This window comes from Ovis aries, chromosome 16 (genome assembly GCF_016772045.2).
Source record: "Ovis aries strain OAR_USU_Benz2616 breed Rambouillet chromosome 16, ARS-UI_Ramb_v3.0, whole genome shotgun sequence".
NCBI lineage: Eukaryota > Metazoa > Chordata > Mammalia > Artiodactyla > Bovidae > Ovis > Ovis aries.
Genome location: NC_056069.1, coordinates 8,928,652 through 8,954,490, shown reverse-complemented (window position 1 = coordinate 8,954,490; position 25,839 = coordinate 8,928,652). Strand labels below are relative to the sequence as shown.

Genomic DNA, 25,839 nt, shown 5'->3' with positions numbered 1-25,839 from the left:
ACATATGAAGTATAGAAACTGTATTTCCCTTTATGTTTCTTTACCTTTCCATTAATGATACAATTGTCTTAAATATTTCCTCAAACTACATTCAGAATGACATCAGACAATGTTATAATAGTTGCTTCAGCCACCAAATAAAATTTAGAAAACTCAAGAAGAAAGGAAATCGATTACATTTACCTATATTTTTGTTTAACCTGTTCTTCTTTCTTACCAATGCTCCTATATTCCTACTTTTATACTTTCCACCCTGTTTAGAGTCTTCCCTTAACCATTCTTTTAGAAAAAAAAGTCTATTAGTGACAAGATCTCTTAATTTTCCTTCATCTGATAATATTGTGATTTTTCCTTCATTCTTTAAAGAGGTATTGTTGCTGAATATAGGATTCTGGGTTGATAGTTCTTTCAACACTTGAAAAACAGTATTATTTCCTTTCAGCCTCCCTAGTTTGTGGTGTGAAATTCACTTGTCATTCATATTATCTTTTAGGTAAGGTGTCATTTCTTGTTCCCTAAGCTTTCAGTTTTTTCCTTTACATTTTTAGAAGTTGAACTATGTGTCCTGACATGGATTTTCTTTTTGCTTGATTAATCCTATTTGGATTTCATTTTTATGTTTATAAATAACAGCCTTACTGAGACATAACTTATGTATTATGAAATTTCCCCTCTTAAAGTTTACCATAAAGTGTTTTATGGTATATTCATGAGGTTGTGTAACCTCTACTATCTAATTTTAGACTGCTTTCATCCTCTCTAAAGAAACCTGATACCTGTCAGTAGTCACTCTTGATTTCCCCTCCAATTTTTGGAAACTCCTAATCTACTCAGTCTCTGTAAATTTGCCTATTCTAGGTATTTCATGTAAATCTGATTGTACAATACACAGTCCCCAGTACTGCTTTCTCTCATTTAGCAAAATGTTTTCAAGGTGCACTCAAATTGCAGCATGTATTAATACTTTATCCTTTTTAAAATACCAATGAATATTCCATTGTATGGATATACTAATTTTGCTTATTCATCAATCGATGGACATTTGAATACAAATAATGCCGCTATGAATATTTGTGCACACGTTTTGTGGAGACATGTTTTCATTTCCATTAGGTATGGAATTTCTGGAAGATATGGTAACTCTTTTTGTTTGAAGAAATGCCAAACTGTTTCCTAAAGCAGTATTAGCATTTTACATCCCCCCCCCACTTCCCCACATCCTTGCCAGTACTTATTATTATCTATGCTTCTTACTATGGCTGTCTTAGTACATGTGGAGTGGTATCTCGTTTTGATTTGCATTTCCCTAATAGCTAAGACTAGAGATCTCTTCAAGAAAATTGGAAATATCAAGGGAACATTTCACCCAAAGATGGACACAATAAAGGACAGAAATGGTAGAGACCTAGTAGACGCAGAAGAAATCAAGAAGAGATGGAAAGAATACACAGAAGAACTGTACAAAAAAGATCTTAATGAACTGGATAACTATGATGGTATGGTCAGTTACCCAGAACCAGACATTCTGGAGTGTGAAGTCAAGTGGACCCTAGGAAGCACTGCTGTCAATAAAGCTAGTGGATATGATGGAATTCCAACAGAATTACTCAAAACCCTAAAGGATGATGCTGTCAAAGTGTTGCACTCAATATGTCAACAAATCTGGAAGACCCAGCAGTGGCCACAGGACTGGAAAAGGTCAATCCTCATCCCAATTCCCAAGAAGTTTGGTACTAAAGAATGTTCTGACCATTTGACAATTACACACATCTCCATGCTAGTAAGGTCATGCTTAAAATCTTGCATGCTAGGCTTCAGTATTATGCAAACCAAGAACTTCCAGATGTCCAAACTGGTTTTAGAAAAGGCAGAGGACACAGAGATCAAATTGCCATCATTTGCTGGATCATAGAGAAAGTGAGGGAATCCCAGAAAAATATCCACCTGTTTCGACTATGCTAAAGCCTTTGACTGTGTGGATCATAACAAACTGTGGAAAATTCTTAAAGAGAAAGGAATACCAGACCATCTTACCTGTCTCCTGAGAAACCTGCATGTGGGTCAAGAAGCAACAGTTAGAACCCTGTATGGAACAACTGACTGATTCAGGACTGAGAAAGGATTACGACAAGGCTGTCTGCTGTCACTCTGTTTATTTAACCTATACACTGAGCACATCATGAGAAATGCCAGGTAGATGAATTACAAGGTGGAAATAAGATAGGCGGGAGAAACATCAACAACTTCAGATATGCAGATCAGTTCAGTTCAGTTCAGTCACTCAGTTGCGTCCGACTCTTTGTGACCCCATGAACCGCAGCAAGCCAGGCCTCCCTGTCCATCACCAACTCCCAGAGTTCACCCAAACCCATGTCCATTGAGTCGGTGATGCCATCCAGCCACCTCATCCTCTGTTGTCCCCTTCTCCTCTTGCCCTCAATCTTTCCCAGCATCAGGGTCTTTTCCAGTGAGTCAGTTCTTCACATCAGGTGGCCAAAGTATGAGTTTCAGCTTCAACATGAGTTCTTCCAATGAACACCCAGGACTGATCTCCTTTAGGATCTCCTTGCAGTCCAAGGGACTCTCAAGAGTCTTCTCCAACGCTACAGTTCAAAAGCATCAATTCTTCGGTGCTCAGCTTTTTTTATAGTCCAACACTCACATCCATACATGACCTCTGAAAAAACCATAGCCTTGACTAGATGGACCTTTGTTGGCAAAGTAATGTCTCTGCTTTTTAATATGCTATCTAGGTTGGTCATAACTTTCCTTCCAAGGAGTAAGCGTCTTTTAATTTCATGGCTGCAATCACCATCTTCAGTGATTTCGGCACCCCCAAAAATAAAGTCAGCCGCTGTTTCCCCATCTATTTGCCATGAAGTGATGGGACCGGATAACATGATCTTAGTTTTCTGAGTGTTGAGCTTTAAGCCAACTTTTTCATTCTCCTCTTTGACTTTCATCAAGAGGCTCTTTAGTTCTTCTTCACTTTCTGCCATAAGGGATATGTAGATGATACCACTCTAATGGCAGAAAGTGAAAAGGAACTAAAGAGCCTCTTGATGAGGGTGAAGGAGGAGCCAGCTTAAAATTAAATATTAAAAAAAACTAAGATCATGGCATCTGGCCCCATTACTTCATGGCAACTAGAAGGGGAAAAGGTGGAAGTAGTGTCAGATTTCCTCTTCTTGAGCTCTAAAATCACTGAGGATGGTGACTGTGGCCATGAAATCAGAAAACGATTGCTTCTTGGCAGGAAAGAGATGACAAACCTAGACAGTGCGTTGAAAAGCAGAGACATTACTCTGCCGACAAACGTCCATATGGTGAAGGCTATGGTCTCCCCAGTGGTCACATCTGGTTGTGAGAGCTGGACTGTAAAGAAGGCAGAGCACCAAAGAATTGATGTCTTCAAACTGTGGTGCTGGAGGACTCCTTAGACAGCAAGGAGATCAAACCAGTCAATCTTAAGGGAAATCAACCCTGAATACTCATTGGAAGGACTGATGCTGATGCTGAAGCTCCAGTATTTCAGTCATCTGATGCAAACAGATGACTCATTGGAAAGTCCCGAAGCAGGGAAACATTGAAGGCAGCAGAGGGCGTCAGAAGTCTCTGTTGCCCTCTTCTCCTTCTGTCTTCAATCTTTCCCAGCATCAGGGTCTTTTCCAATGAGTTGGCTGTCAGAAGATGAGATTGCTGGATGGTATCACCAAAGCAATGGACATGATCTTGGGCAAACTTTGGGAGATGGTGAGGGACAGGGAGGTCTGGCATGCTATAGTCCATGGGGTCGCAAACAGTCTAGCTTGCCCAGTTGCCCACAACTGGGCAACTGAACAATGAGATTGAGTATCTTTTCAAATGCTTATTGGCAATCTATGTGTCTTATTTGAAGAGATGCCTATACAGATCTTTTGCCTATTTTAAACTTGATTATTTGTCTTTATATTATTGAAATATGAGTTCTTTATTCTAGAAAAGGTCTATCAGATATGTGACTTGCAAATATCGTTTTCCCATTCTATGGGTAGCCTTTTCACTTTCTTTATGGTATCCTTTGAAGCACAAACATTTTAAATTTTATTGAAGTCCAATTTATCTAGTATTTTCTTTCGCTGCTTGTGCTTTTGGTGTCATATCTAAGAAGTCTTTTCCCAATACAAGGTACAATTATCTACTTCCATGTTTTCTTCCAAGAATTTTATAGTTTTAGCTCTTAAATTTAGTTCTATGATCCATTCTGAGTTAAATTTGGTAAATGGTACAAGGTAGGGGTCCAACTTTACCCTTTTGCATATGGATACTCAGTTGTCCCAGCACTATTTGTTGAAAACACTCTCCCTCATTTAGCTGTCTGGGGACCTCCATTGAAAATACACTGTAGATGTATGTCTTTTGTCAAATTTCAGAAGTTTTCAGCCATTATTTCTTTGAGTATTTTTAGGCCCACCTTTCTTTTCTCTTTCCAGGACTCTGATGACATGAATGTTAGATCTTTAGTCACTTAACTCCATGAAACTCTGCTCATTTTTTTTTTTTAATCTATTTTCTTTCTACTGCTAGATTGGATAATTTCTATTTATCTATCTACAGGTTCACTGATTCTTTCCTTGTACTCCTCCATTGTGTTGTTAAACCTATCCACTTAGTTTTCTGCTGATGTTATTCAGTCACCAAGTCACATCTGACTCTTTGTGACCCCACAGACTGCAGTATGCCAGGCCTCCCTGTTCCTCACCACCTCCCAGAGTTTCTCCAAGTTCATGTCCATTAAATTGGGATGCCATCCAACCATCTCACTCTCTGATACCCTCTTCTCCTTCTGCCTTCATTCAATTTTTCCCAGCATTGGGGTCTTTTCCGATGAGTCAGCTGTTCACATCAGGTGGCCAAAGTATTGGAGCTTCAGCTTCAGCATCAGTCCTTCCAATGAGTATTCAGGGTTGATTTCCTTTAGCATTGACTGGTTTGATCTCCTTGAAGTCCAAGGGACTCTCAACACCACAGTTTAAAGCATTAATTCTTCAGCACTCTGCCTTCTTTATGGTCCAACTCTCACATCCATACATGACTACTGGAAAGACCATAGCCTTGACTATACAGACCTTTGTTGGCAAAGTGATTTCTTTGCTCTTTAATACACTATCTAGATTTGTCATAGCTTTCTAAGAAGCAATCATCTTCTGATTTCATGACTGCAGTCACCATCTACAGTGATTTTAGAGCGCAAGAAGAAATCTGTCCTTTTCCACCCTTTCCCCTTCCATTTGCCATGAAATGATGGGACCAGGTGTCATGATCTTAGTTAAGTATTAAATTTTTAGTTCTAAAGTTTTCATTGGTTCTTTTTAATATCTCTTATTACTTTGCTAAAGATTTTCTTTTTCTGTCTCAAGTGTTTTTGTAGCTGTTCAGAGAAGCATTTCTCAGATCTGTCTGTCTGCTTTAAAATCTTTGTCAGATATTCTAACAACCCTCTCATCTTGGTTTTATCATTTATTGTCTTTTTTATATACAGTTTGAAATCTTTCTAGTTTGTTAAATGATCATTGATTTTCAGGTGAAATCTAGATATCGAGGGTGTTGTACTATGAGATTTTGATCTTATTTAAATCTTTTATTTTAGCTGGCTTTTTCTGGCACAGCATTCCAAGTGGAAGTGGGGGTGGAGAGCAGGCACCACCTCATTACTGCCAGGTTGGGGAAGAAGTCCAAGTTCCCTATTTGGCCTCCATTGACACCCAAGATAGGAGGCTTCCCATTACTGGTTAGTGGGATCAATGTCCTAAGTCCCTACTTAACTTTCTCTGATACCAGAAGAGGCAAGGGGAAGTTGAGGTGAAAGTCTAGGCTCTCCACCAGACCTTTGCTAGCATGAATTAGGGGACAGGAGTCATATTTTTTTCATAGTTTTTGTCTGGAGCAGAACATTTATTGTCTAAATGTTTTCTGTCTGCTATCCTGCCCCTTTACTGGTCCTTCAGCTACAGAGAGGAATATTTTCTTGGGTCTTTCTTGGTCTGCACCATAGACGCTTCCAAGTAGCCAGCTTCTTCAGTCTCAAGTCTGGGATCTATGAGGCAAAAAGAAAACTCAGGTAACTAATTTTTATATTCCTTGGGTTTCCAGGACATTAGCTAGTCTGTTTTCGCTCTTTCATGGATGTTTTATGTGTAATATATGTGTAACGTTTTATGTGTAAAATGTATGCTTGTTTTGTGTGTAGTGTTCAAGGATTTCAGCTGTACTTTGTGAGAAGAGCAAAAAGTAGGTCTGCTCCATCTTCTCAGAAGCAGAAGTCTAAGTAGACATTTTTATAAATAGAACCATATTTTAATCACTAGGAGATATTAATAGTTAAAGGAACTTTGAAGTTAATCTTTTCCCAGTTAATAATAATTCCCTTGTATATCTCTTCTGTACAAACTATAAATTGGGTTTGCTTTAAGTGAGAAATGCTTATAGATTATTTACAAATATCTGAATATTGAATACAACTGTCCTTTTCCAACATTTGAATTAAATTCCTCTATATAATTACTTTTTAAATGTTTTTATCTTATTGCCAATCTGAACATATTGCAATGGAAGGCAATTCCTTAAACTACCTAGTGTTAAAGGATCTAGTGAGAATCCACAACTTTCCAGAAGTGTAAAACGGAAGCATTTCTCGGAAGTTTTCTATTTTAGAAGCTTCCCTGTATCTAATAGATAGTTTCAGTTATCTTACTGAGTTTCTATATACTCACTAATAATTGACTATTAAAAATATTTAACAATTTCTGGATTTCCAGACCTATTATCTTTTCAATAACCATTCCTCCTTCTCAAACATCTGTTCTTTTATATGTGTTAATACCTAATAATACTATCTTTTATTGCCCTCCAACTATCTGTCAGACACTCTGCTAATAAGCTCCTAATATACTTTATCTTATTTAATCCTGTTTAAGACAAAGTGAAGCTCAGAAGGACCACACTGAAAGTGTCTGTAAGTGCATACAGAGCCTCTGTTTCTGAGATTCATGCTTGTTTTGACAGTGCTACAACCTACAGAGTAAGCATCTTTTCTTTCCAAGGTGAAAGCTTATAGGTATGTTTTCTCCCTTAATACTATTTTGTAACTTCTATCATGCCTTGATTTTATCTTGGTCATGTTTTTACCTAAGAAATAAATTTTAATACAGAAATTTAAAATATGATATCTGTAATGATTCTGAAGTTAAACTCAAAGTTTACTTACTATTTTAATTTCAAATATGTCATTAAAAACACCAACAATTCTTAAAAGTTTATCACATGAGCACTGTTGTACTGTATTTGGGTGTGAAGAGAAAACACTCCTGGATTAGATGCTAGTTCATTTGGCTAATTGTGCCAAGAGGAAAAAATAACAGGAAATTTAAAATAAAATAAGCTATGTTAATAAATCCTTGTTAATGATAAGAAGATTTACTGTTTAAAACACATATTTTTAATTTAACCTAAAGGACAAATATTAAAAGCCTACATGTCTAAATATCTCTGTATCCAATAGATAACTATTTTATATTAAAATTTTAATTCATTTTCATTTACATTTTGTAAAAGAATGGATATTTAATTTGCCTAGTCTCAATTTCAAAACATTGATAATCAGTATTTTTTCCTTTCAAAATATCTTGGTCAATAAATCTTCTCACATACATTAAATAATACTTTACTTCTTTCCAATTCAACTATTTCCAAACTATTAGGCAAATTCCTTAGTAATTGCTTAATCAATAAATCTTTACACCTGTCATTATTTGCTAATCCTACACATTTTAAAAGTATTCCTGTTATTTTTCTTTAGTAAAGTAGCATACAAGTACCACATATACCCTGATTTGTAGAGAACAAGGCTCCCTATTCCATGACAGGACTTCTCAAAAGCAGAAATATAATGTTTGTTATTTGGATAAATATACATATTTTGGATAAATATCCCTGCAGATATACTGAACTACCAGCTAGGAAGATTGACATTAAGATTTTTTTTCTTGGTAATCTATTCCTCTTTCAGGGGTCTCTTTTTGCTTCACACTACTGCATGCAACTGCTATTGAATTACCATTAGAAAATGTTAACCATAATTATAAATATTTTAGTTATTTACAATATTTTTTCTGCTATGTTCAATTTCCTAATGATAGAAAAGCTCCTTTTATACTCAAAGTCTAAGTTAAATAAACATTTTTTCATAAAATGACTGTTGTTGCAAATGAAAATTAACAAGTTTATTAACAAATAAGATGTCTCAGTATGAAAAACACACTTCTAGTATTGGTACTATAATTTTATCTAGACTATACCCGGAAGGCAACAACCACCACACATTTTCAAAACATAATGTATACAGCATTTGCAAGCAGGATAGTCAAAACTGCTGGTATTTTTACACACATTGACCACGTGAGGAAGAATATTATCAGCAGCATCCTCACCTTAGGAAATAATATTTTAAATATTCACATACAGTAAATGTATATGTTAAGAATAATGTGGAGAAGGGAACTATCTATCTACTCACTACCATTATAATAAATGAGTATATATAACGTCTACCTTTATATACTGATTTATATAAAGTATAAATGTTTTTCTGTTCAGAAAATAGAACATTTTAATTTCTCATGATGGCCTGTTACAGAGAGAACCTGTTATTTCTAACAGCAAGAAACGACACTTTTATATGAATACACGCCTGAAGACGCAAAACCTAATTTTAGAAAGCATTTAATTTCACCTACATAGCAGTCGATGTGTCAGACACAGCATACCTCAAAAGCTATCCTGTAACATTCGCGGACAAGCGTCCACCCTATCTTTCCATTGAAGACATTTCTGCTTTTTACCAGTGGCGATGGAACTGTATTATTGTGGAATATGCGGCACATTCGGTATTAAATGGGCTCCCGGGGAAGGGCTGTCACTTCGGAGTTGGTCCCCGGGAAGGGCCGTTGTGTTCAGAGACAGCCACCCTTGCAGGGCCATTTTGTCCGAGGCCTCACAGGACAGAGCAGCGTCAACAGCGGCTCCTCCTTGAGCCACAGGCTCGGGCCCGCGAGCCGGCCGCAGGAGGCGCGAACTGGAGCCCGGCAGCGGGCCGAGGCCCGAGGCCCGAGGCCCGAGGCCCGAGCCTGCAGCGCGGGCTTAGAAACCGCTGCCACGCGCCGCCGGGCTCAGGTCCTTAGGCCCCGCGGTCCCCCGGCCGCGGTTTTCCCCAGCCCCGGCGCCGTTGCCAAGGCGACCGCCGCCGAACGTTCCCGCGGCGGGCCCCGCCCCCCGTCCAATCGGACCGGCGCTCGTCGGAGCCCAGATTCTCTTTGTTCCGCAGCCATTTCAGGCCCCGGACGGGAGGCAGCGCCGCTTCGGCAGAGGGCCCGAGCGCCGGAGGCCTCTGGGATGGTGTGGGACCGGGTAGGTGGCGTGAGGGTGCGCGGCCCCTGACTGGAGGGCGGGAACTGGGGCAGGCTGTTCGCAAGCTGCCTGACGGCCGCGGGGAGAGGCGCCGCCGCCTCATCGGTGCCAGCCTGGCCGTTTGGAGCCCGGCGGCGGCGGCGGCGCGGTTCTAAGCCCAACAGCTGCTGGCCCAGGCGTTCTTGGGGATCCGGACAGGGGGCGGGCGGCGGCTCTTCAGGTGTCCGAGGTTAGGGCCCGTAGCCCCTGAGGGGTGGCAGGAAGAAGGTCTGCGCCTCAGGGAGCTGACTGAACCGCGGCGTTTGAGGGCCCCGGCACAGCTGCTCCCCGCGGGTTCTGGGCACCGTCGGGCGCTGCCCCGGATGCCCGCTCTTTGTCCCGGGCCCGCACCCACCACCGCCTCCACACTCCGACGGCTGATCGCTGTCTCCAGGCGGCTTTTTTCCCCTTGGGGATTCGTGGTTTCACGACATGTTTACATAACTGTACGGGTTTTGCGTGGGTCTGTGTTTTTTGCACTTCTGCCCTGCTGTACTTCTCCCACGCGAACACGCCCCAGGGAACTGCTGCTGAGAAGCGGACCCACGCCACAAGCAACCTGTTTGGGGAGTGGTTTTCTTCCTATTGAAAGCAAACGCTTGTTAACTTGTTTTCAGATTTTAAGAATCAACTGGATTTTACAAGGATTGCATAGTTTTAAGCACGTTACTTTAATCATCACTAATCAGTTCCGTTCTTCCACAGATAAAAATATAGAAAATTAAGTTGGAGATTGTCCACAAATTGATTTTGACAGTTGTGTTAAGAAGCTCAGTAGCAATCCTGCCTTGAAGCTTGTAGCTTGAATGATGAGTGTATAAACGGTGCTTTTTTTGTTTTAACCTAAAGGAAAGATTTTTTTAAAAAAATATAAGTTGTATCGTGTAGTAGGTATTTGAAAATGCAAGACTGTAAAATGGCTGTCCTGACATACTCGTTTTTAGGATAACAAAAGTTACATTTGGTTTTAAGTTTCTCTATTTTGTCAAAGCTTTCGTATTAGAATGGTAAATAAGTTATACTTAATCAGGGGAGGATTCCGTTTTTTGAAATCAATTCTGTTTTCCATTTTTACCCTCTCCTGCACCTATTCTTTTTAGAAAATGACTCTGCCAAGTTGAAAACTTGCTACTGCAAAAGAGAAATACTAGCTTGAAGGTGCAGATTCCTTTTTAACTCTGCACTGTATGCAACGCATAAATGTGTAACAGTTTGGCAGTTCACCTAATTTAATAGGAGCCTAATGAACTATTAGTGATCCATTTTCTTTTACCTGAAAGAGGCCCCTACCAGATCAGCCTTGATGTTGTTACATTTTCATCCTAGATATTCAGGGAATGACTGAATTCCTCCCACATAAGTATCTTAAAATATTTTAAAGATGTATAGCTTATTATCATTGTATATTGTGAGCAGGATAAGATTTTAGTAAAAATATATATGATTCCAGTTGTAAATCTTTCCGTTATCAAAACTTTTTATATCCATTGTTTTTATGACTAGTTTTTTTTTTACATAATGTTAAAGCCATCTCATGAATTCTGTTTTTCTAAATCCTATAAATGAACTGCATTGAAATATAAATGTATTATGTTTAGAGGAATTGCTTGCAGTTAACCATGTTGGATTACTGCAGACACTGTTTTTAAGAAAAGGAATATGGTTATACAGGAAGCCAAACCAAGTGACATATATAATGAAATAAATTTATCAAATATAAACTGCAGAGAAGAACACAGCAATAAGTGGGAGCTATTTGTTTTGCCCAGAATATAAATTATGAATTTTTTCCTAAAATTGGTATTTGAATACATATTGGTGCCAAAGAGATGTTGTTCCTAAAAAACAAAAGGGTGAAAAAGCTGAGAAAATCAAAGTGAAAAGTTTTTAGAAACAGTGTAGAGTAATTCCACCTTCAGAAAGGTAGGATCAGAGACAGCAAAATTCCCCAGGTGTTGAAAATCTTTCCTAGTTGGTTCCATTCAGCCAGTGCTATGATAGCTCTCTGGTGAGTGCTGGCCGGCAGGAGAGGTCTCCTGGATTGTAGAGGGTGGGGAGTTTACAATGGAAGACAGAGATTTGCAGGAGTGGTAACTGTAGATTTGTAGTTCTGTAGATGGATGTTGGGCTTCCTCGGTGGCTCAGTGGTAACGAATCTGCCTGCAATGCAGGAACCTCAGGAGACTCAGGTTCAGTCCCTGGGTCAGGAAGATCCCCTGGAGGAGGGCATGGCAAGCTATTCCTCTATTATTGCCTGGAACATACCATGACAGGCTAAATCCATAGGGTCCCAAAGAGTTAGGACATGACTGAAGCGACTTAGCACACAGATGGGAGTTAGGGTGGGAAAGAGTTTTCAGAAGCCACGTTTGCTTATTTCAAGACTTCCATACTAGAATTATTTGAGGTACTATGTAATAATGTTAAGAGTTCCAGAATCTTAATGGTTAAATGAGATACTAGAATAGGAGATTAGGGTGCAGATTTGTCTTAGAATTTTCTGCAGTAGATAGAACCAATACAGGAATGGTGGCTACATCTTATTCCAAAATGGTGCCTGATAGCTGAGCAAATATTTGAATTCAGAATTGAAGGAAAGCTGAAGGAAATCTGATATCTGAAAGACTATAAGATTTGAATCAACATATGTCTTTTTAATGGTAAAAATTTTAAAACAAAGCAAGTCTTTTCAGTGTAATACAATAAGTTCTTAGAACTGGGCCTGGCATGTAGTAAACACTTCATAAATAATAACTGTTATTATCATCATCTTTGACATGGTCATTGCTATTTTAGAAAACTATTGAAAGCAACCATAAAATAATAATCACAAATATCAGGACTATGAGGTAATTAAGCCCTTTGATACATTTCCTTCCAATATTTTTTCTCAGTTTGTTTGATTTTTATACAGTTGAGACCTTTATATTAATAATTTTGCTTTTTTCACCTAGCACCTAAGCATTCTGACATGCTGTGAAATTATTTTGTCTGCATCTTTTTAAATGACCACAAGATGTTTTTATGAGTTTCTCATAATTAAACATTTTGCTCTTGGACAGTTAGCAAGTTTCTTTTTTTATTATATTTTTGCAGTTATAATAAACACTACAGTGAACATCCTTATACATAAAACAATTTCTGTGTTTTAGGTTATCTCCCAAAGTGAAAATATTGGGTCAGTGTATATGAACATCCAAAAACTCAGTTCATATTGCCAAACTGCTTTTACTTAAGGGAATTTAATAATGGAATTAAATTGAGGAGCACAGCATTTATTGCCCTTTTGCTTGAGTTGAAAGGAAAGAGAGAGTGAATTAACATTTTTTTCTATTGTAGGATGATGTAATATGATACTCATCATTTGTAGGCGTTTGGCATACATTATTACTTTTGCATACATTATGCTCATTATTCTAGCCCCTTGTTGCTTTACACATGATAGTTACTTCCATTTTACTTATGGGAGAACTGAAATATCAGTAGGTAAGTAGTTTGCCCAGAGACTCAAGAGTGTTCTTGGCTGAATCTGAATCTAAATCTGCATGATTATGAAACACGTATTATTTTATTTATAAAATTTTATGTGACACACATTCAGAATCTTATAATGAACATGTGTATACATTGAATGAATGCAGAATCTTAAAATGTGTTTTATAGTCCACTCTATCAGTGAATCTATTAACTATAGATCATAGACCACATTTTTTTAAATTAATTAATTTATTTGTTTTTTTTTGGCTGCTCTCAGTCTTCAGTGCTTCTCGGGCTTTTCTCTGGTTGCGGGGAGCGGAGGCTGCTCTGTACTTGGTGATGTGCAGGCTTTTCATTGCAGTGGCTTCTTTTGTTGCAGAACACGGGCTCTAGGGCATGCAGACTTCAGTGGCTGTGGTTCCAGGGCTCCAGAGCACAGACTCAGTAGTTGTGGAGCTCAGGGCTTAGTTGCTCTGGCATGTGGGATCTTCCTGCATCAGGGAGAAACATGAGAAACATCCCATGTTTCCTGCATTGGCAAGCGGATTCTTTACTGCTAAGCCACCAAGGAAGCCCCATAGACCACGTTTTGAAGATAGTAAACTGAGCTGGAAGTAATGAATGAATGACTTGCAAAGTTTTAACACAGAGAAGGTTTAGCTATTCTGGTGTATTTTTAAAAGGAAAAAAAAAAGAACTCCTTACCAGGATGAGGTGTAATTGGTAAGGAGTATATAAAGCTGGTTTCTAAAATGATTGCAGCAAGCGTTTGTGGGTGAAATGCTCTTAGTAAAGACCTCTTAGAGGAGGAGAAAACAAATCTATCAAATATGGGGGTTAAGAGAAATGACAAAGGCCCATTAAATAACTAAATTGAAAAACATGTTTAGTGAAATCCCTGGCAAAGTGTCAACTGAAGTTTTAATAGAAAAGAAAAAATATATGTTGAGGAGAGTAAGAGTATCAACAGGTATGTGAGAATAATTTTATACTGAAAACTGAAGCAAAAAAAAATTTTTTTTAGTTGCATTTTGTAGTTGACTTTGAAGCACTCTGAAGCCATTAGTGAAATTATTGAGGAAGTCCCTGAAACGTCAGATACCAAAGTAACCACTGCAGTGAAAAGATTGAGCCCAGAAAGGTCAAGATTCCATTGCTTTTGTCTTTACTAAGGAAGGAATTAGGGGAGAGAAATACTTCACCAGATTGTGAGTGTACAAAAAAGGTGCAAATAAATAATTAAGGATAGGTGGTATCCATCAAAATTGTAAGTAAATGAATACAAGCATGGATCACTATACTGCCATTAGAAATAATGTTTTTTAAAAATACTTAATGAAGTAAAAATATAGTTTATTTTAGCTGGCACATAGGAAAATGATGGAAAGGTACCAAATTATGGAGAACTTCATGGGCCCTTTATGCATTTAATGAGCATTTTTAGTGCTGAGATTGTCCCTTTTTCTCAAGAGATTTAGATCCTACTGTGGAGAGAGAGCTGTAAATCAAAAAAGTGCAATGAAGTGTAGGTAAAGCTTTTATGATATAAATCTGATGAGATCCTGTAAATAGTTTCTGCTTTGTAGACAAACCAAACTCAGCCACTGTAGTACAAAAGCAACCGTAGACAATATGGAAACCAAGGGGTGTTATTAGATTTGATTAGTAGGCTTTAAGGAGAAGAAGGGGACAACAGAGGATGAAATGGTTGGATGGCATCACCTACTTGATGGACATGAATTTGAGCAAGCTCCAGGAGTTGGTGATGGACAAGGAAGCCTGGCATGCTACAGTCCATGGGGTCACAAAGAGCCGGACACGACTGAGTGACTGAACTGAAGTAGAATCTCTAGTATATAGTAGAAGGATTTTAGGAGGAGATACCTGCTGAACCTTGTATTGCCCTAGCATGAGCCATTGAAAGATTTGAAACAAGAAATTTGTAGTGTTGATTTGTGTGATTCATTAAGAACAGAAAAATAGGTTATTTTTAGGTGCTCTAAACTAATAAGAGGATTCATTTTTTAAATGGGCAAATTCATAGACAAGGAAATACAGCTAGCCAATAAACATGAAATTAATGCTCTACCCCACCAATAGGAGAGAGCAAAGTAAAACAGTGGAAATTTTTTTTACCCATCAGATTGGCAAAAGTGAGAAGAACGTAGAATGTATTTTCCTAGAATGTATTGGTAAGATTGTACGGAAACTCAAACATTGAATAAATCAGTACAGCCATTTTAAGTTTCAAGTAAAAACTTTTTTGACTTGAGCAGTTTCTATTTCTAAGAGAAACACATGGGTATATCAGGAATCATGTATATTCAAGGAAGTCTTTGTCAGTAGCCACAGAACCTCCAGACTTTCAGGTCACCTTTTTTATCTCCTCTACTCTCAATCATTAAAAGATCTATATTTGGCTTCCTTTTTTTTCTTTTTTTTTTCCCCCACATCCCAGCTCTTCATATTCTTCTCTGTGCATTCATCTGCAAAATCCAAAGCTTGAAAAAGCTACTGTTCTCCCTCCCTTCTGCCTAAAAATCCTTGTGTTTTGGATTATCTCCTCGGACTATGTGACTACTTCCCTTTATGATTGCTATCAACTGCTAACATTAAGGTCATTCCTCCTCATTTCTCTTATTTTTGCTCCAGGCTCTTGCCCCTCTCTTCAATACCACTAAGTCTTGATATTGAAATTAGAATAAGCATACCTGATTTTTCCTCCAGTGTTCCTTTCTACTCTGTCTTATCTCAGTCGCTCATTCCCAAAGTGGTTCCCTCTTGCACTGTCAGTAACTGCAGTCCTGTGGTTGCTATTTCATGTTGTCTACTCTGCCCATGGTGATGGACAGGGAGGCCTGGCGTGCTGCGATTCATGGGGTCGCAAAGAGTCGAACGCGACTGAGCGACTGAACTGAACTGAACTCTTTCCCATACTTCCTATCTAGTAGTTCACTCCAGCCCTGACTTTCTCTTTGCCCCAGTGGAATCGCCAGTTTGTTGATCCTATTACTGTCCTTGCCACTCACCCTCTTGATGTTTCTACTTCCTTTCTTACTCAGTTTAAATTCCATGGTTAATCACTCCTTTGGATGACTCGCTTGCTCTTCGCTTGTTTAGTAGAACCACACACTGGTTAAAACCAACTCTCTGCTTTCTTTGCACCTGCCCCGAGGTATCTTAGTATGGCTAGAAGAAAACACAGCCACATATGACCACATGCCTCGTGGGGATTGTTATGCTGCCTGTTTGATTATACTGTATTTTCCTAGTCTGTTCACTTTCCCACTTTTCTCAGTAACTATGTTGTATCTTTTCTTCACACCTCCAACATGTCTTTTCCCACCCTCATTTTCAGTTCATTACCTTGCTTCCTATTTTGTTAAGAAAACTGAAGCAGTCAGCAAACTTCCACACACTTCCACCGCCCCGTGAACTACGATCATCTGTCAATACATGCTGTCTTCTTGCTTGTTATCTTAGATGAGCTGTTCTATGTTCTTGTGTCTGCTTTTGTATTAGATCCCATCCTTTCTCCTCTATCATCTGCTCAAGGAATTCCTTCAGCTTCTGTCCTTCCACATTTAATTTTTCCTTTCCTGGAATATTTCAGTCAGCAAAGAGACAAGCTACTATTTCTACTATGTAAAAAAAAAAAAAATTGATCCACTCTTTACCACCTGTTTCCCCATATTTTTGGTTTCCTTTTGCGGCATTATTCCCTGAAAGAGTTGTCTATATTCGCTGTTGCTGTTTTCTCCTCCCATACTCTGTGAAACCCTTTCCAGTCAGGCCTTTGCACCATTCTGAGCTGAGACAATTCCTTCATTTCTCCAGTAACTTCCATGTGGCCAGATGCCATATGTTATTGAGGCTGTTCCTCTTACTTGACCTGTCAGCAACCTTTGATAGAGCTGTTTCTTTTAATCTTGAAACTCTCTCTTCTTTGCTTTGCAGGATAACTCACACCCCTGGTTATCTCCTACCTCAGTGCTGGCTCCTTGTAATTCTCCTTTGCCTTTCTTTACACAGACTTAGTGTTGGAGAGCCCCAGAGCTCAGGCCTTGTTTCTTGTGTTTCACACATACTCACTCCATTGGTGATCTCATTCAGTCTCATGGCTTTAAATACCGTCTAAATGCAGTATATGCTCAGTCACTCAGTCGTGTCTGGCTCTTTTTAACCCCATGGGCTGTAGCCCACTGTCCAAGCCCTCTGTCCTTGGAATTTTCCAGGCAGGAATAGTGGAGTGGGTTGCTGTTTGCTTCTTCAGGGGATCTTCTCCACCCAGGGATCAAACCTAGATCTTCTGCATTGCAGGCAGATTCCTTACCAACTGAGCCACCAGGGAAGTTGCCATCTAAATGTGAGCAGTGCCCAAGTTTAGATCTTTTTCCTCTCTCTCTAATTCTTTACATATTCAACTCCTATTCGACATTTTTACCTAAATGTCTAATAATAGGCCTCAGGCTCAGCTTGTCCATAACTTACCGCCTAAACTTCCTCCCAATACTGGCTCTACCCACAGACTTCACCATTTTGGTTTGTCAATGGCGACTCCATCCTCCCAGTACCTCACACTAAAATACTGGAGTTGTTCTTGACTGTGCTGTTTCTTTGACACATCCATTCCATCAGGACAACTTTTTTCTTTTCCTATATCATCAAAATATATCCAGAATTTTCCCATGCTTCACCCTCTTCCCTCCCCTTATCCTGGTCTCAGCCACAGCCATCATGTCTTTCTGGATTACTTCCTAGGAGTCTGTCTGACCCCTCTGTTCTGTCCTACCCTCCTGCCCACAGTCTTCCTTCAGTGTAGCATCCGGAGCAAACCTTTTACGGTTGATACAGCCTCGGTCACTTCTCCATTCAAAGCCCTGAGGTTCCCCCTTTGACTCAGAAAATCTAGTCCTTAGGATAACTTGCAAGGCTCTACATAATCTACCCAACCCGCTTCCTTTTCTTCTTACCTCCCTGACCTCATTTCCCACTACCAGTTTCCCTCCTTACCCACTGGCCTTTACTCAGCTCTCACATTCTCTAAACACTGTTTAAGACTGCATCCTAACCTCCTATCCCCCTTATCCTGGATTCTTTTTTACTTTGTGCATACTACATACCACCTTCTAACACACAGTTAGGGGTCAACAGGCTAGATCTCCATTGCCCTGTGGCCTGTTTTTGTACAGCCTATGAGCTAAGAATGGTTTTTTGTTTTTTTTTTTTAATTTTTAAGGATTATAAAACAGAAAGACTATATAACAGACACATTCTTAGTATTTGGCCTGAACATGGTCTGCAAAGTGCAGAAAATTTGCTTTCTAGGCCATTACAGAAAAGTTAGCACTAAATACTCTGTTTATTGTCTTTCTCTTCTTACATGAATGTAAGCTCCAGGAGGGCAAAGACCTTTGTTTTCTTTATTGCTCTATTTACAATAAGAACAGTGCCTAGAATATAGACAGTCAGTAAGTATTTGTTAAAAGAATGAATTGCTTGTAATGGTATAAAATTAAAATGAAATGGCAACCCACTCCAGTATTCTTGCCTGGAAAATTCCCATGGACAGAAGAGCCTGGCAGGCTACAGTCCATGGGGTTGCAAGAGTCGCACATGACTTAGCCATTAAACCACCACCAAACCAGAGCTAAATATAATGAGTAGGAAAGCGAAGGCATATTTTAGATGAGTTCTTATAGAACCAAAGTAAAATTCATTTTATTTTGACCTAAAGATATGTATTTAAGTGCCCCCAAAACAGCTCTGTAAGGATACAGCATCAAACGAATATTAGAGTACCTGGAAGAGACCAGGATTAGGAGAGGTACTTGAAGGGAACTTGAATTTCATCTGTATTGTTTACTTTAATACAGTGAGAAGCAGCAGATACCGATTTTTCATTTAAAGATTCTTCTAATGAAGAGAAAGGGGAAAAAAATAGGTATTGATTAAAGCAGTGAGAAGAAATAGAGAGTAAGCAGGTAGAGAGAGAGGGAAGAAAACATTGCTGGCCAAATATGACATTTTAAAAAGGCAGTCTGAGAAGTGAGCAGTATCAATATTTGAAGATAGAGCAAGCAAAAGTAAGACTCTTAAGTAGGAAAAAGCATAACATCAGGGAACTATAAGAAAACTGGTGGGGAGCATAGTGGGAAAAGGGGACAGAGTCTGCTAGGAGATTAGTTCAGAGAGAGACAGAATCCCACATTAGGAACAATTTTGTAAGCTATGGTAAGAATAAGGTGAAAGTTGCTCAGTCATGTGCAGCTCTTTGCGACCCCATGGACTGTACAGTCCATGGGATTCTCCAGGCCAGAATACTGGAGTGGGTAGCCTTTCCCTTCTCCAGGGGATCTTCCCAACCCAGGGGTCAAACCCAGGTCTCCCACATTGCAGGAGAATTCTTTAGCAGCTGAGCCACCAGGGAAGCCCATGCTAAGAATATGAGGCTTTATTTTTAATTGTGAGGAGAAACCATTGGACAGTTTTGATGGAGAGAAGATATAATTGCAACTTTAACTTGATCATTTTTGCTGCTTCATCTCAAAAAATGGGGCTGGAAGTGAACAAGAGGGAAGGCCAGGTACTACGTTTGTAGAAAATGGTATCTGGACTGTGGTAGACAGTATAGGAGAAAAGTGGTCAGATTCAGAGAATATTTTAAAGGTATATTTTAAGAGTATACTTTGACAGAACTGACTGATAGTTTAAGTGTAAAATATAAGGAAAATCAAGGATGACACCTTGGTATTTTGGCATGAACAAGATGAGCACTAGGAGCATTTACCAATAATAGGCAACTGGAGGAGGAACAAATCTGAGTGAGATGAAGAAGGAAATCAAGTTCTGTTTTAGCCAGCAAAGTTTGAGATATCCATTTAATAAACAGGTAAATAGGTCTTACCAGATGTTAGATACTTGAGTCTACAATTCAAAGGGCTAGTCACTGGCACAAACTGGATAGATTATGTAGACAGGAGAAAGATGCCTGGGATATTTAGGGGTGGGGGGGTCAGCAAGGTAAAATGAAAACCAAAGGAGATATATTGCCACAGGCTAAGAGGTGAAAGAATTGTTGCCTGTTTTCAGCACTGTGGAGAAATTAAGATGAGGCCAAGAAGAAACCATTTGGTTTGGCAACAAGGAAATCTGTCTCATGGAACATAGTTGAGGGGCGGGGGGAGGGGAGTGATGGGCGGGGAACAGGGTGATTGTACCCAACTTTCAAGATGTTTCTGTGAATGGAAGGGGATAATCGAGCATTAATTGGAAAGAGTGGGTAAATGGAGTCAAAGCTTGTTTTTAAAGATATTTTTAGATAATTTTAAACTTAGAGAAAAGTTATGGGGGGAGTAATTGGGAGAACTCTCATATACCCTTTACCTGCATCAACCCATTTGTAACATTTTGCCACATTCTTCCAGCCACTGCCACATGAAATTATTTTTTTGAGTAGATTGCATACATCTTGCTCCTCTACCCTTTAATACCTTAATATGTACTTCTTAAGAGCCACAGGATATTCTCTTCTGAAACCACATGTAGTCATCAACTTCAGAAAATTTAGTGTTTTAAAGTCTGTATTACAACTTTTGCACTTGTTCTGGTAACATCCTTTATAACATTTTTTTCCTGCAGTACAGGATTCAGTCTAGGGTTTTGTATTACTGTTTGTTGTCATCTTTCTAGACAATGAGTTTTTTTAATTGAATGTAGCCATTTTTCCTCATAATAGCCCCATGAGGTAGAAGTACTATTAATTATCTCATTTTGTAGATCATAGGTTAATTATTCTTTCCATGACTAATAAGTGGCGGAGCAAGAATGCAAAGTCAAGCTAAGGAACAACAGGGTTTGGACTCTGAAGCTGTATACAACAGTGCCTCCCATGTAGTGCATGGAAAAGTCTGGAATTCCTCATTTGACGTGGGCAAATAAGTCAAATATAGAAATCAGAGACAAAGATTCTTATATCAAAAAAGTGATTTTAAATTTCTAGATCTAGGTTATAACTCTTGGCAGTGGTGGATCAGAGTGTAATGTCACCTTGATGAGCATCAGGACAGAAGGAAACAAGGAAAGAAAAGTGAAGATATTTAAACTTTATATGTAAATTTTACCAGCGTGTGCATGCATGCTCTGTCATGTACAACTCTTTGCAGCCCCATGGACTGTAGCCGCCAGGCTCCTCTATTAATGGAATTTTCCAGGCAAGAATACAGGAGCGGGTTGCCATTTCTTCCTCCAGGGGATCTTCCTGACCCAGGGATCAAACCCACGTCTCCTGCATTGGCAGGCAGATTATTTACCACTGAGTCACCTGGGAAGCCCAAATTTTACCAGACACATTGTTGAGCTACTGCTGGTTGTTTAGAAAGGTAGAGTAAAGTACTTGAGTTCATTCTTTCGTGGTAAAGTTTTAATTTGCAATATATATGGGTATGAACTGGAGAGCCCTGACATAAGTTTTGGCTCATAAAATACGGCTTATCAGACCTTTTTTAGAAAATACTAGGAGAATTAATTTAGTAAAAGAGCTTTAAACCGTGAATCATTAAAACTGCAGGTGATCCAATGAGCAGGAATTAGAACACTACATTGGATTTTTAGCTCAATAATGTTTTATACAGTTTTGGGTATGCAGTTTTGAGGATATAATAGGCAAAGACTTCCATTGGGTAGAAATCCAAGTTATGATGAAAATTTTTGTACATAATGTTTTCAACTAAAGAATGAATTCAGTAAGAACTGACCTAACCCTGGTGCAGTCAGTTCACAGGAGCCCAGGTATTTGCTGAAAGAATCACATGACATGAAATTCTTGCTCAAGTAATTTAGCAGTCCCAGAACTACAACTGAGTTGAATACAAATTTCTGTGAAGACTTGGAGGATTTCAGTAGCAAGTATAAAGTAAGGCTGGCTTTGGTATGTAGAATATGACCAGATTCATTATTTACTAAATGTTTTAACTTCTAGAAGCTGAAAAGGAGCATGGTCTTTAATTGCTTTGTAAGTAAGGAAGTGAACCAAACAAGTGTAAATGACCTGTACAGGATTGCCTGGCCAGTTCTTTGTGCAGAGAAGAACTGAGACACGCCTTTTTCACTGATGTTATTTTGGCTTGTCATGGCACAGAGGACTTGAAGACCCAAGCAGGTGAAGACCCAAGCAGGTTGTCTTAATGCCTGGTGAAATTACACTGTCTGGGAGCTGAAGTGTCCGTTTTGCTTCCCCAAATTTCATCCTTCCCTTAGTCTGACACCACCCCCACCATACGTCAAGGATGAAACAGTGGAGAAACTGTAAAGGAAGGAGGCTTTTCTGGAGTCTTGTTTTAGCATAGATAGTAAGCTCAGAAACAAGAGAGTGATACAGTAGTTTCAGATTTAATGTAGGAATTTGTTGGGGAAGCTTAAAAGCCAGTAAAAAAAAATTAAAAATTGAGTCATTGAAAAGGAAAAATCTCTAATAAAAAGCCTAGCTTTGTTTTACCCTTACATTCCAGTGGGCTAGAGGCTTTTGTGTTGGTGTTGTTACTTGCTGATCAGGTACACAGCAGGCATTTTTATTTGTTAAACAGACTCTACACCTTCACACTCCAGTGAGATTCTAGTAGAGTTTAAATTGCTCAGCAACTCAGACAAAACTGTGATTTCAGATCAAATTATTATTTGGGAATTATTATTTATTTGAGAAATAAAAACTCCTGTCTATCTCAAATGCTATGGGATCAAGTTCATCAACTGTGTAGCCACATATTGAGTTGTTGAATTGAGTAACATAAAGAAATCTTAGGAATTTCCTAGTTCATCTCTCTTTCTAGGCTTTTATTATATTTGTAGTTTCCAAATAAAAAATCCAACATATATAAGTGCTGAATACATGTTTGCCTATTGATTTGATTTCTGGAGTTTCTTCTTTCTAGAACATGCGTGTTACTCCTATAAGAATGTATAATGAAGAAGTGAATGAAGACTATTTCATTAACTGTAAATAATATGGATTAGTGACTTAATGACAATTTTTTCTTAAAATTAAAATATGACTTAAAGATTTTGCTTTCTGTGTCCCCAGTCCTACTCCAGGGAAATGATTCAGGAAAAATTTGTTTTATAATAAATGAATTTCTTTTTCTAAGAATCAGTTTAGTGTAATAGAAATAGTGTGTACTCTTAAGGCAGCTCGTTAGATTCCTGTGTCTATCAATTTTAAGTGTCTGATCATAGATGTTATCTACCTCATAGACTAGACACAGAACTATACCATTAGTGTCAAGTTATAATTTGTAAGCATTTTTTCCACCCCCATCTTACTACATTAGCTTCCTTAAGGAGAAAAATATATTAAGAATCTGTTGATGAATATAACATCTTTTTTATCTTAAATGAAAAATTTTCATTTACTGTTTTTCAAAAGGTCTTAAGTTTATTTAAAATATTTAAAATTTTTTCCGTTCTTTTAAATTGGAGTATAGTTGATTTACAATGTTGGCTTAGTAATCCTTAGAATACTCTAGTATTTCATGCCTGGAAAATCCCATGGACATAGAAGCCTGGCAGACTCAGTCAGTGGGGTCGCAAAGAGTCGAGCACGACTGAGTACGCATACACTTCCTGTTTGTGTTTCTGAGAAATCCGATTGACTTGCTTTATCTTCTTGTGCTGGGATTCATCATATTGACAGTTGAGTGCCCAATCCTGGTTTAATCAGTTGCATTTAGGAAGTGCAATCACAAAGTGTTAGCCTTGCCATTAGAACCATTGGCTGTAGGCTTCTCTATTTCTTTAGGAAAGACCTTTGAGTTTACTATAATTATCAGAAAATCAGTGCACTGTGCAAAAACAGAGAGAGAAAAGAACCTCATAGTATAGAACCAGATGTTGTAACTATTTTTTTTTTAATTTTTTAATTGAAGGATAATTGCTTCACAGAATTTTGTGGTTTTCTGTCACACATCAACAAGAATCAGCCATAGGTATACCCATGTCCCCTCCCTCCCATCCCCCTCCCCATCCCACCCTTCAGCCTGTCACAGAGCCCCTGCTTGCATTCCCTGAGTCACACAGCAAATTCCCAATGGCTGTCTATTTTATATATGGTACTGTAAATTTCCATGTTACTCTCTCCATACATCTCACCTTCCCCCTCCTCCCCTCCTCCCATGTGCATAGGTCTGTTCTTTGTGTCTGTTTCTCCATTTCTGCCCTGAATGTTACTGTTTTAAAAGATAGAAATCAAATTATTTTCCTTAATTAATTTGTAATGTTCATTTCTGGGTCTTGATTTCTCCATTAAAAAAAAAAAAGTTAGATACTGTTTATTGCTGTTTTCATTTTGATGATAAGATGTTGGAAGATCTATTTTCTAATTACAGTTAAAGTTTAAAGTGATAAATTTCCATTTCATGAGATGAGGGGGATGAATGGTGACGTGATATTTATTTGGCTGATGTTTATAAGACACTAATAAGCTTTTGGGTTCAGTTTTAAGGGTATATTCTTAAAACTGAACACTTTCTTAGTATGTATAAGAGATGAACGGTATCTTTTATATGTCTAATATAATCTCAGATTTCCTTGCCATCATGTTTTATTCTGGGTTTTGTATTCATTAATTTTCTAATGTTTCAATCTTGATTGAGGCTTGTTGTTTCTTTGTCATGGTAATAAAACAGACAAACACAGAGTATGTGCTGTTGTTTGTCATACTAAACAATTATTTGTACATACCATGGGTTATACAGCATTTTTCCATTGTGGATTATCTGTAGAATTTACTTTGTGATACTCTTTTCCTATCTCTTATATACCACAAAGACTGCCTGTGATCACCTACTTAGTTTTCACTCTTGTGAAATTTTTACAAACTGATTATAATACATTTATATCTGATTTAATACTCACCACTTGATTTCTATTTCTTTTCTTTGTTCCTGTATTCCTCCAATATTTTTCTTTTGATTTTTCTATTTCTTTAGAATGATGAGTCATTTAAATGATGAGTCAAACAGCCCATTTTCTTATATATTCTCTGCTCATGCAAATATAGTTTAAGTAATCGTCATCTTAATTCTACCTGATGATATAAACTATCCTCATTAAATCTGTTTTTTAAATGATAATTTTAATGGGGAGTTAAGTGTGACGGGAATGAACATTAAGTACCTACGATTGCATCATTTTACATTCTCAATTAATCTTCTCTTCAACCCCATTTCACAGATGACTAAACTGTGACTCAAAGTTAAGCTACTTTCCTAAGAAAGACAGTTGGCAGAACTAAGATTGTATGTATGATTCTGGATCCCATGCTTTGCCTCTATCCTCTTGCTTAGCAACAAAAATAGTGTAGAATAATGTTCAGCTCAGGCACTAAAATTAAAAAAATTGACTTCCTTTCATAAGTTTTTTCTGCTGTGTCTTCCCACAGCTGAAATCTGAATAACATATGCCCCTATTATGAGTGAGATGATAACCAACCTACAGGCTACTTACCATTTGTTACCTTTCTGTTGTACTGTCTAAACTGCTCTGCCAGTTCAGCCCTGGCCAGGGAACACTGTGCTATGTTCCTTTTTCTGTTTATGCTTAAAAATGTGAAATACTGAATCAACCCATTACACTTAACAATCAAAGATAGTTTGGGGCATGAATGAGAAACTCACAGGGCCCTCTCACTTGAGAACTTTGGGAGGAATCTTAACTGTAACAAAACAACGTACCTGTAATCACTGAAATGGTCTGTAGTGGATGTCCCGAGTGCTATCTTGCTTTTCAAAGAACTGTCAGCTTAGCTCCCAGTCAACTATATAGATGTGTCTCCCTTTATAGACTAAATTCTGAAATATTGAATCATATATATTTTTTTACTTTATA

The 25,839-nt window shown here is 38.3% G+C and overlaps 1 protein-coding gene and 1 long non-coding RNA gene across 3 annotated transcripts in view; one reads left to right on the top strand and one right to left on the bottom strand.

The window, feature by feature from the left end:
- Positions 1-2,136: 2,136 nt before the first annotated feature.
- Positions 2,137-9,216, bottom strand: LOC105602476 (uncharacterized). Its single transcript, XR_001021113.5, has 2 exons — positions 8,805-9,216; positions 2,137-6,076 (listed from the first exon to the last, which is right to left on the bottom strand). It is a non-coding gene; the product is annotated as an uncharacterized LOC105602476 (long non-coding RNA).
- The window catches only part of TNPO1 (transportin 1), a 91,957-nt gene continuing 71,981 nt past the window's right edge, over positions 5,864-25,839 (top strand). The window contains exon 1 of one of the 2 annotated variants that reach the window (XM_042233692.1): positions 5,864-6,100. Coding sequence is in view for 1 of the 2 variants with exons in the window: in XM_004016896.4 (XP_004016945.1) it covers positions 9,430-9,444 (15 nt within the window). In the remaining variant the exon portion in view is untranslated. Of the gene's footprint in view, positions 6,101-9,346; positions 9,445-25,839 lie in introns of those variants that run through there. The other variant, XM_004016896.4, reaches the window with a different exon arrangement.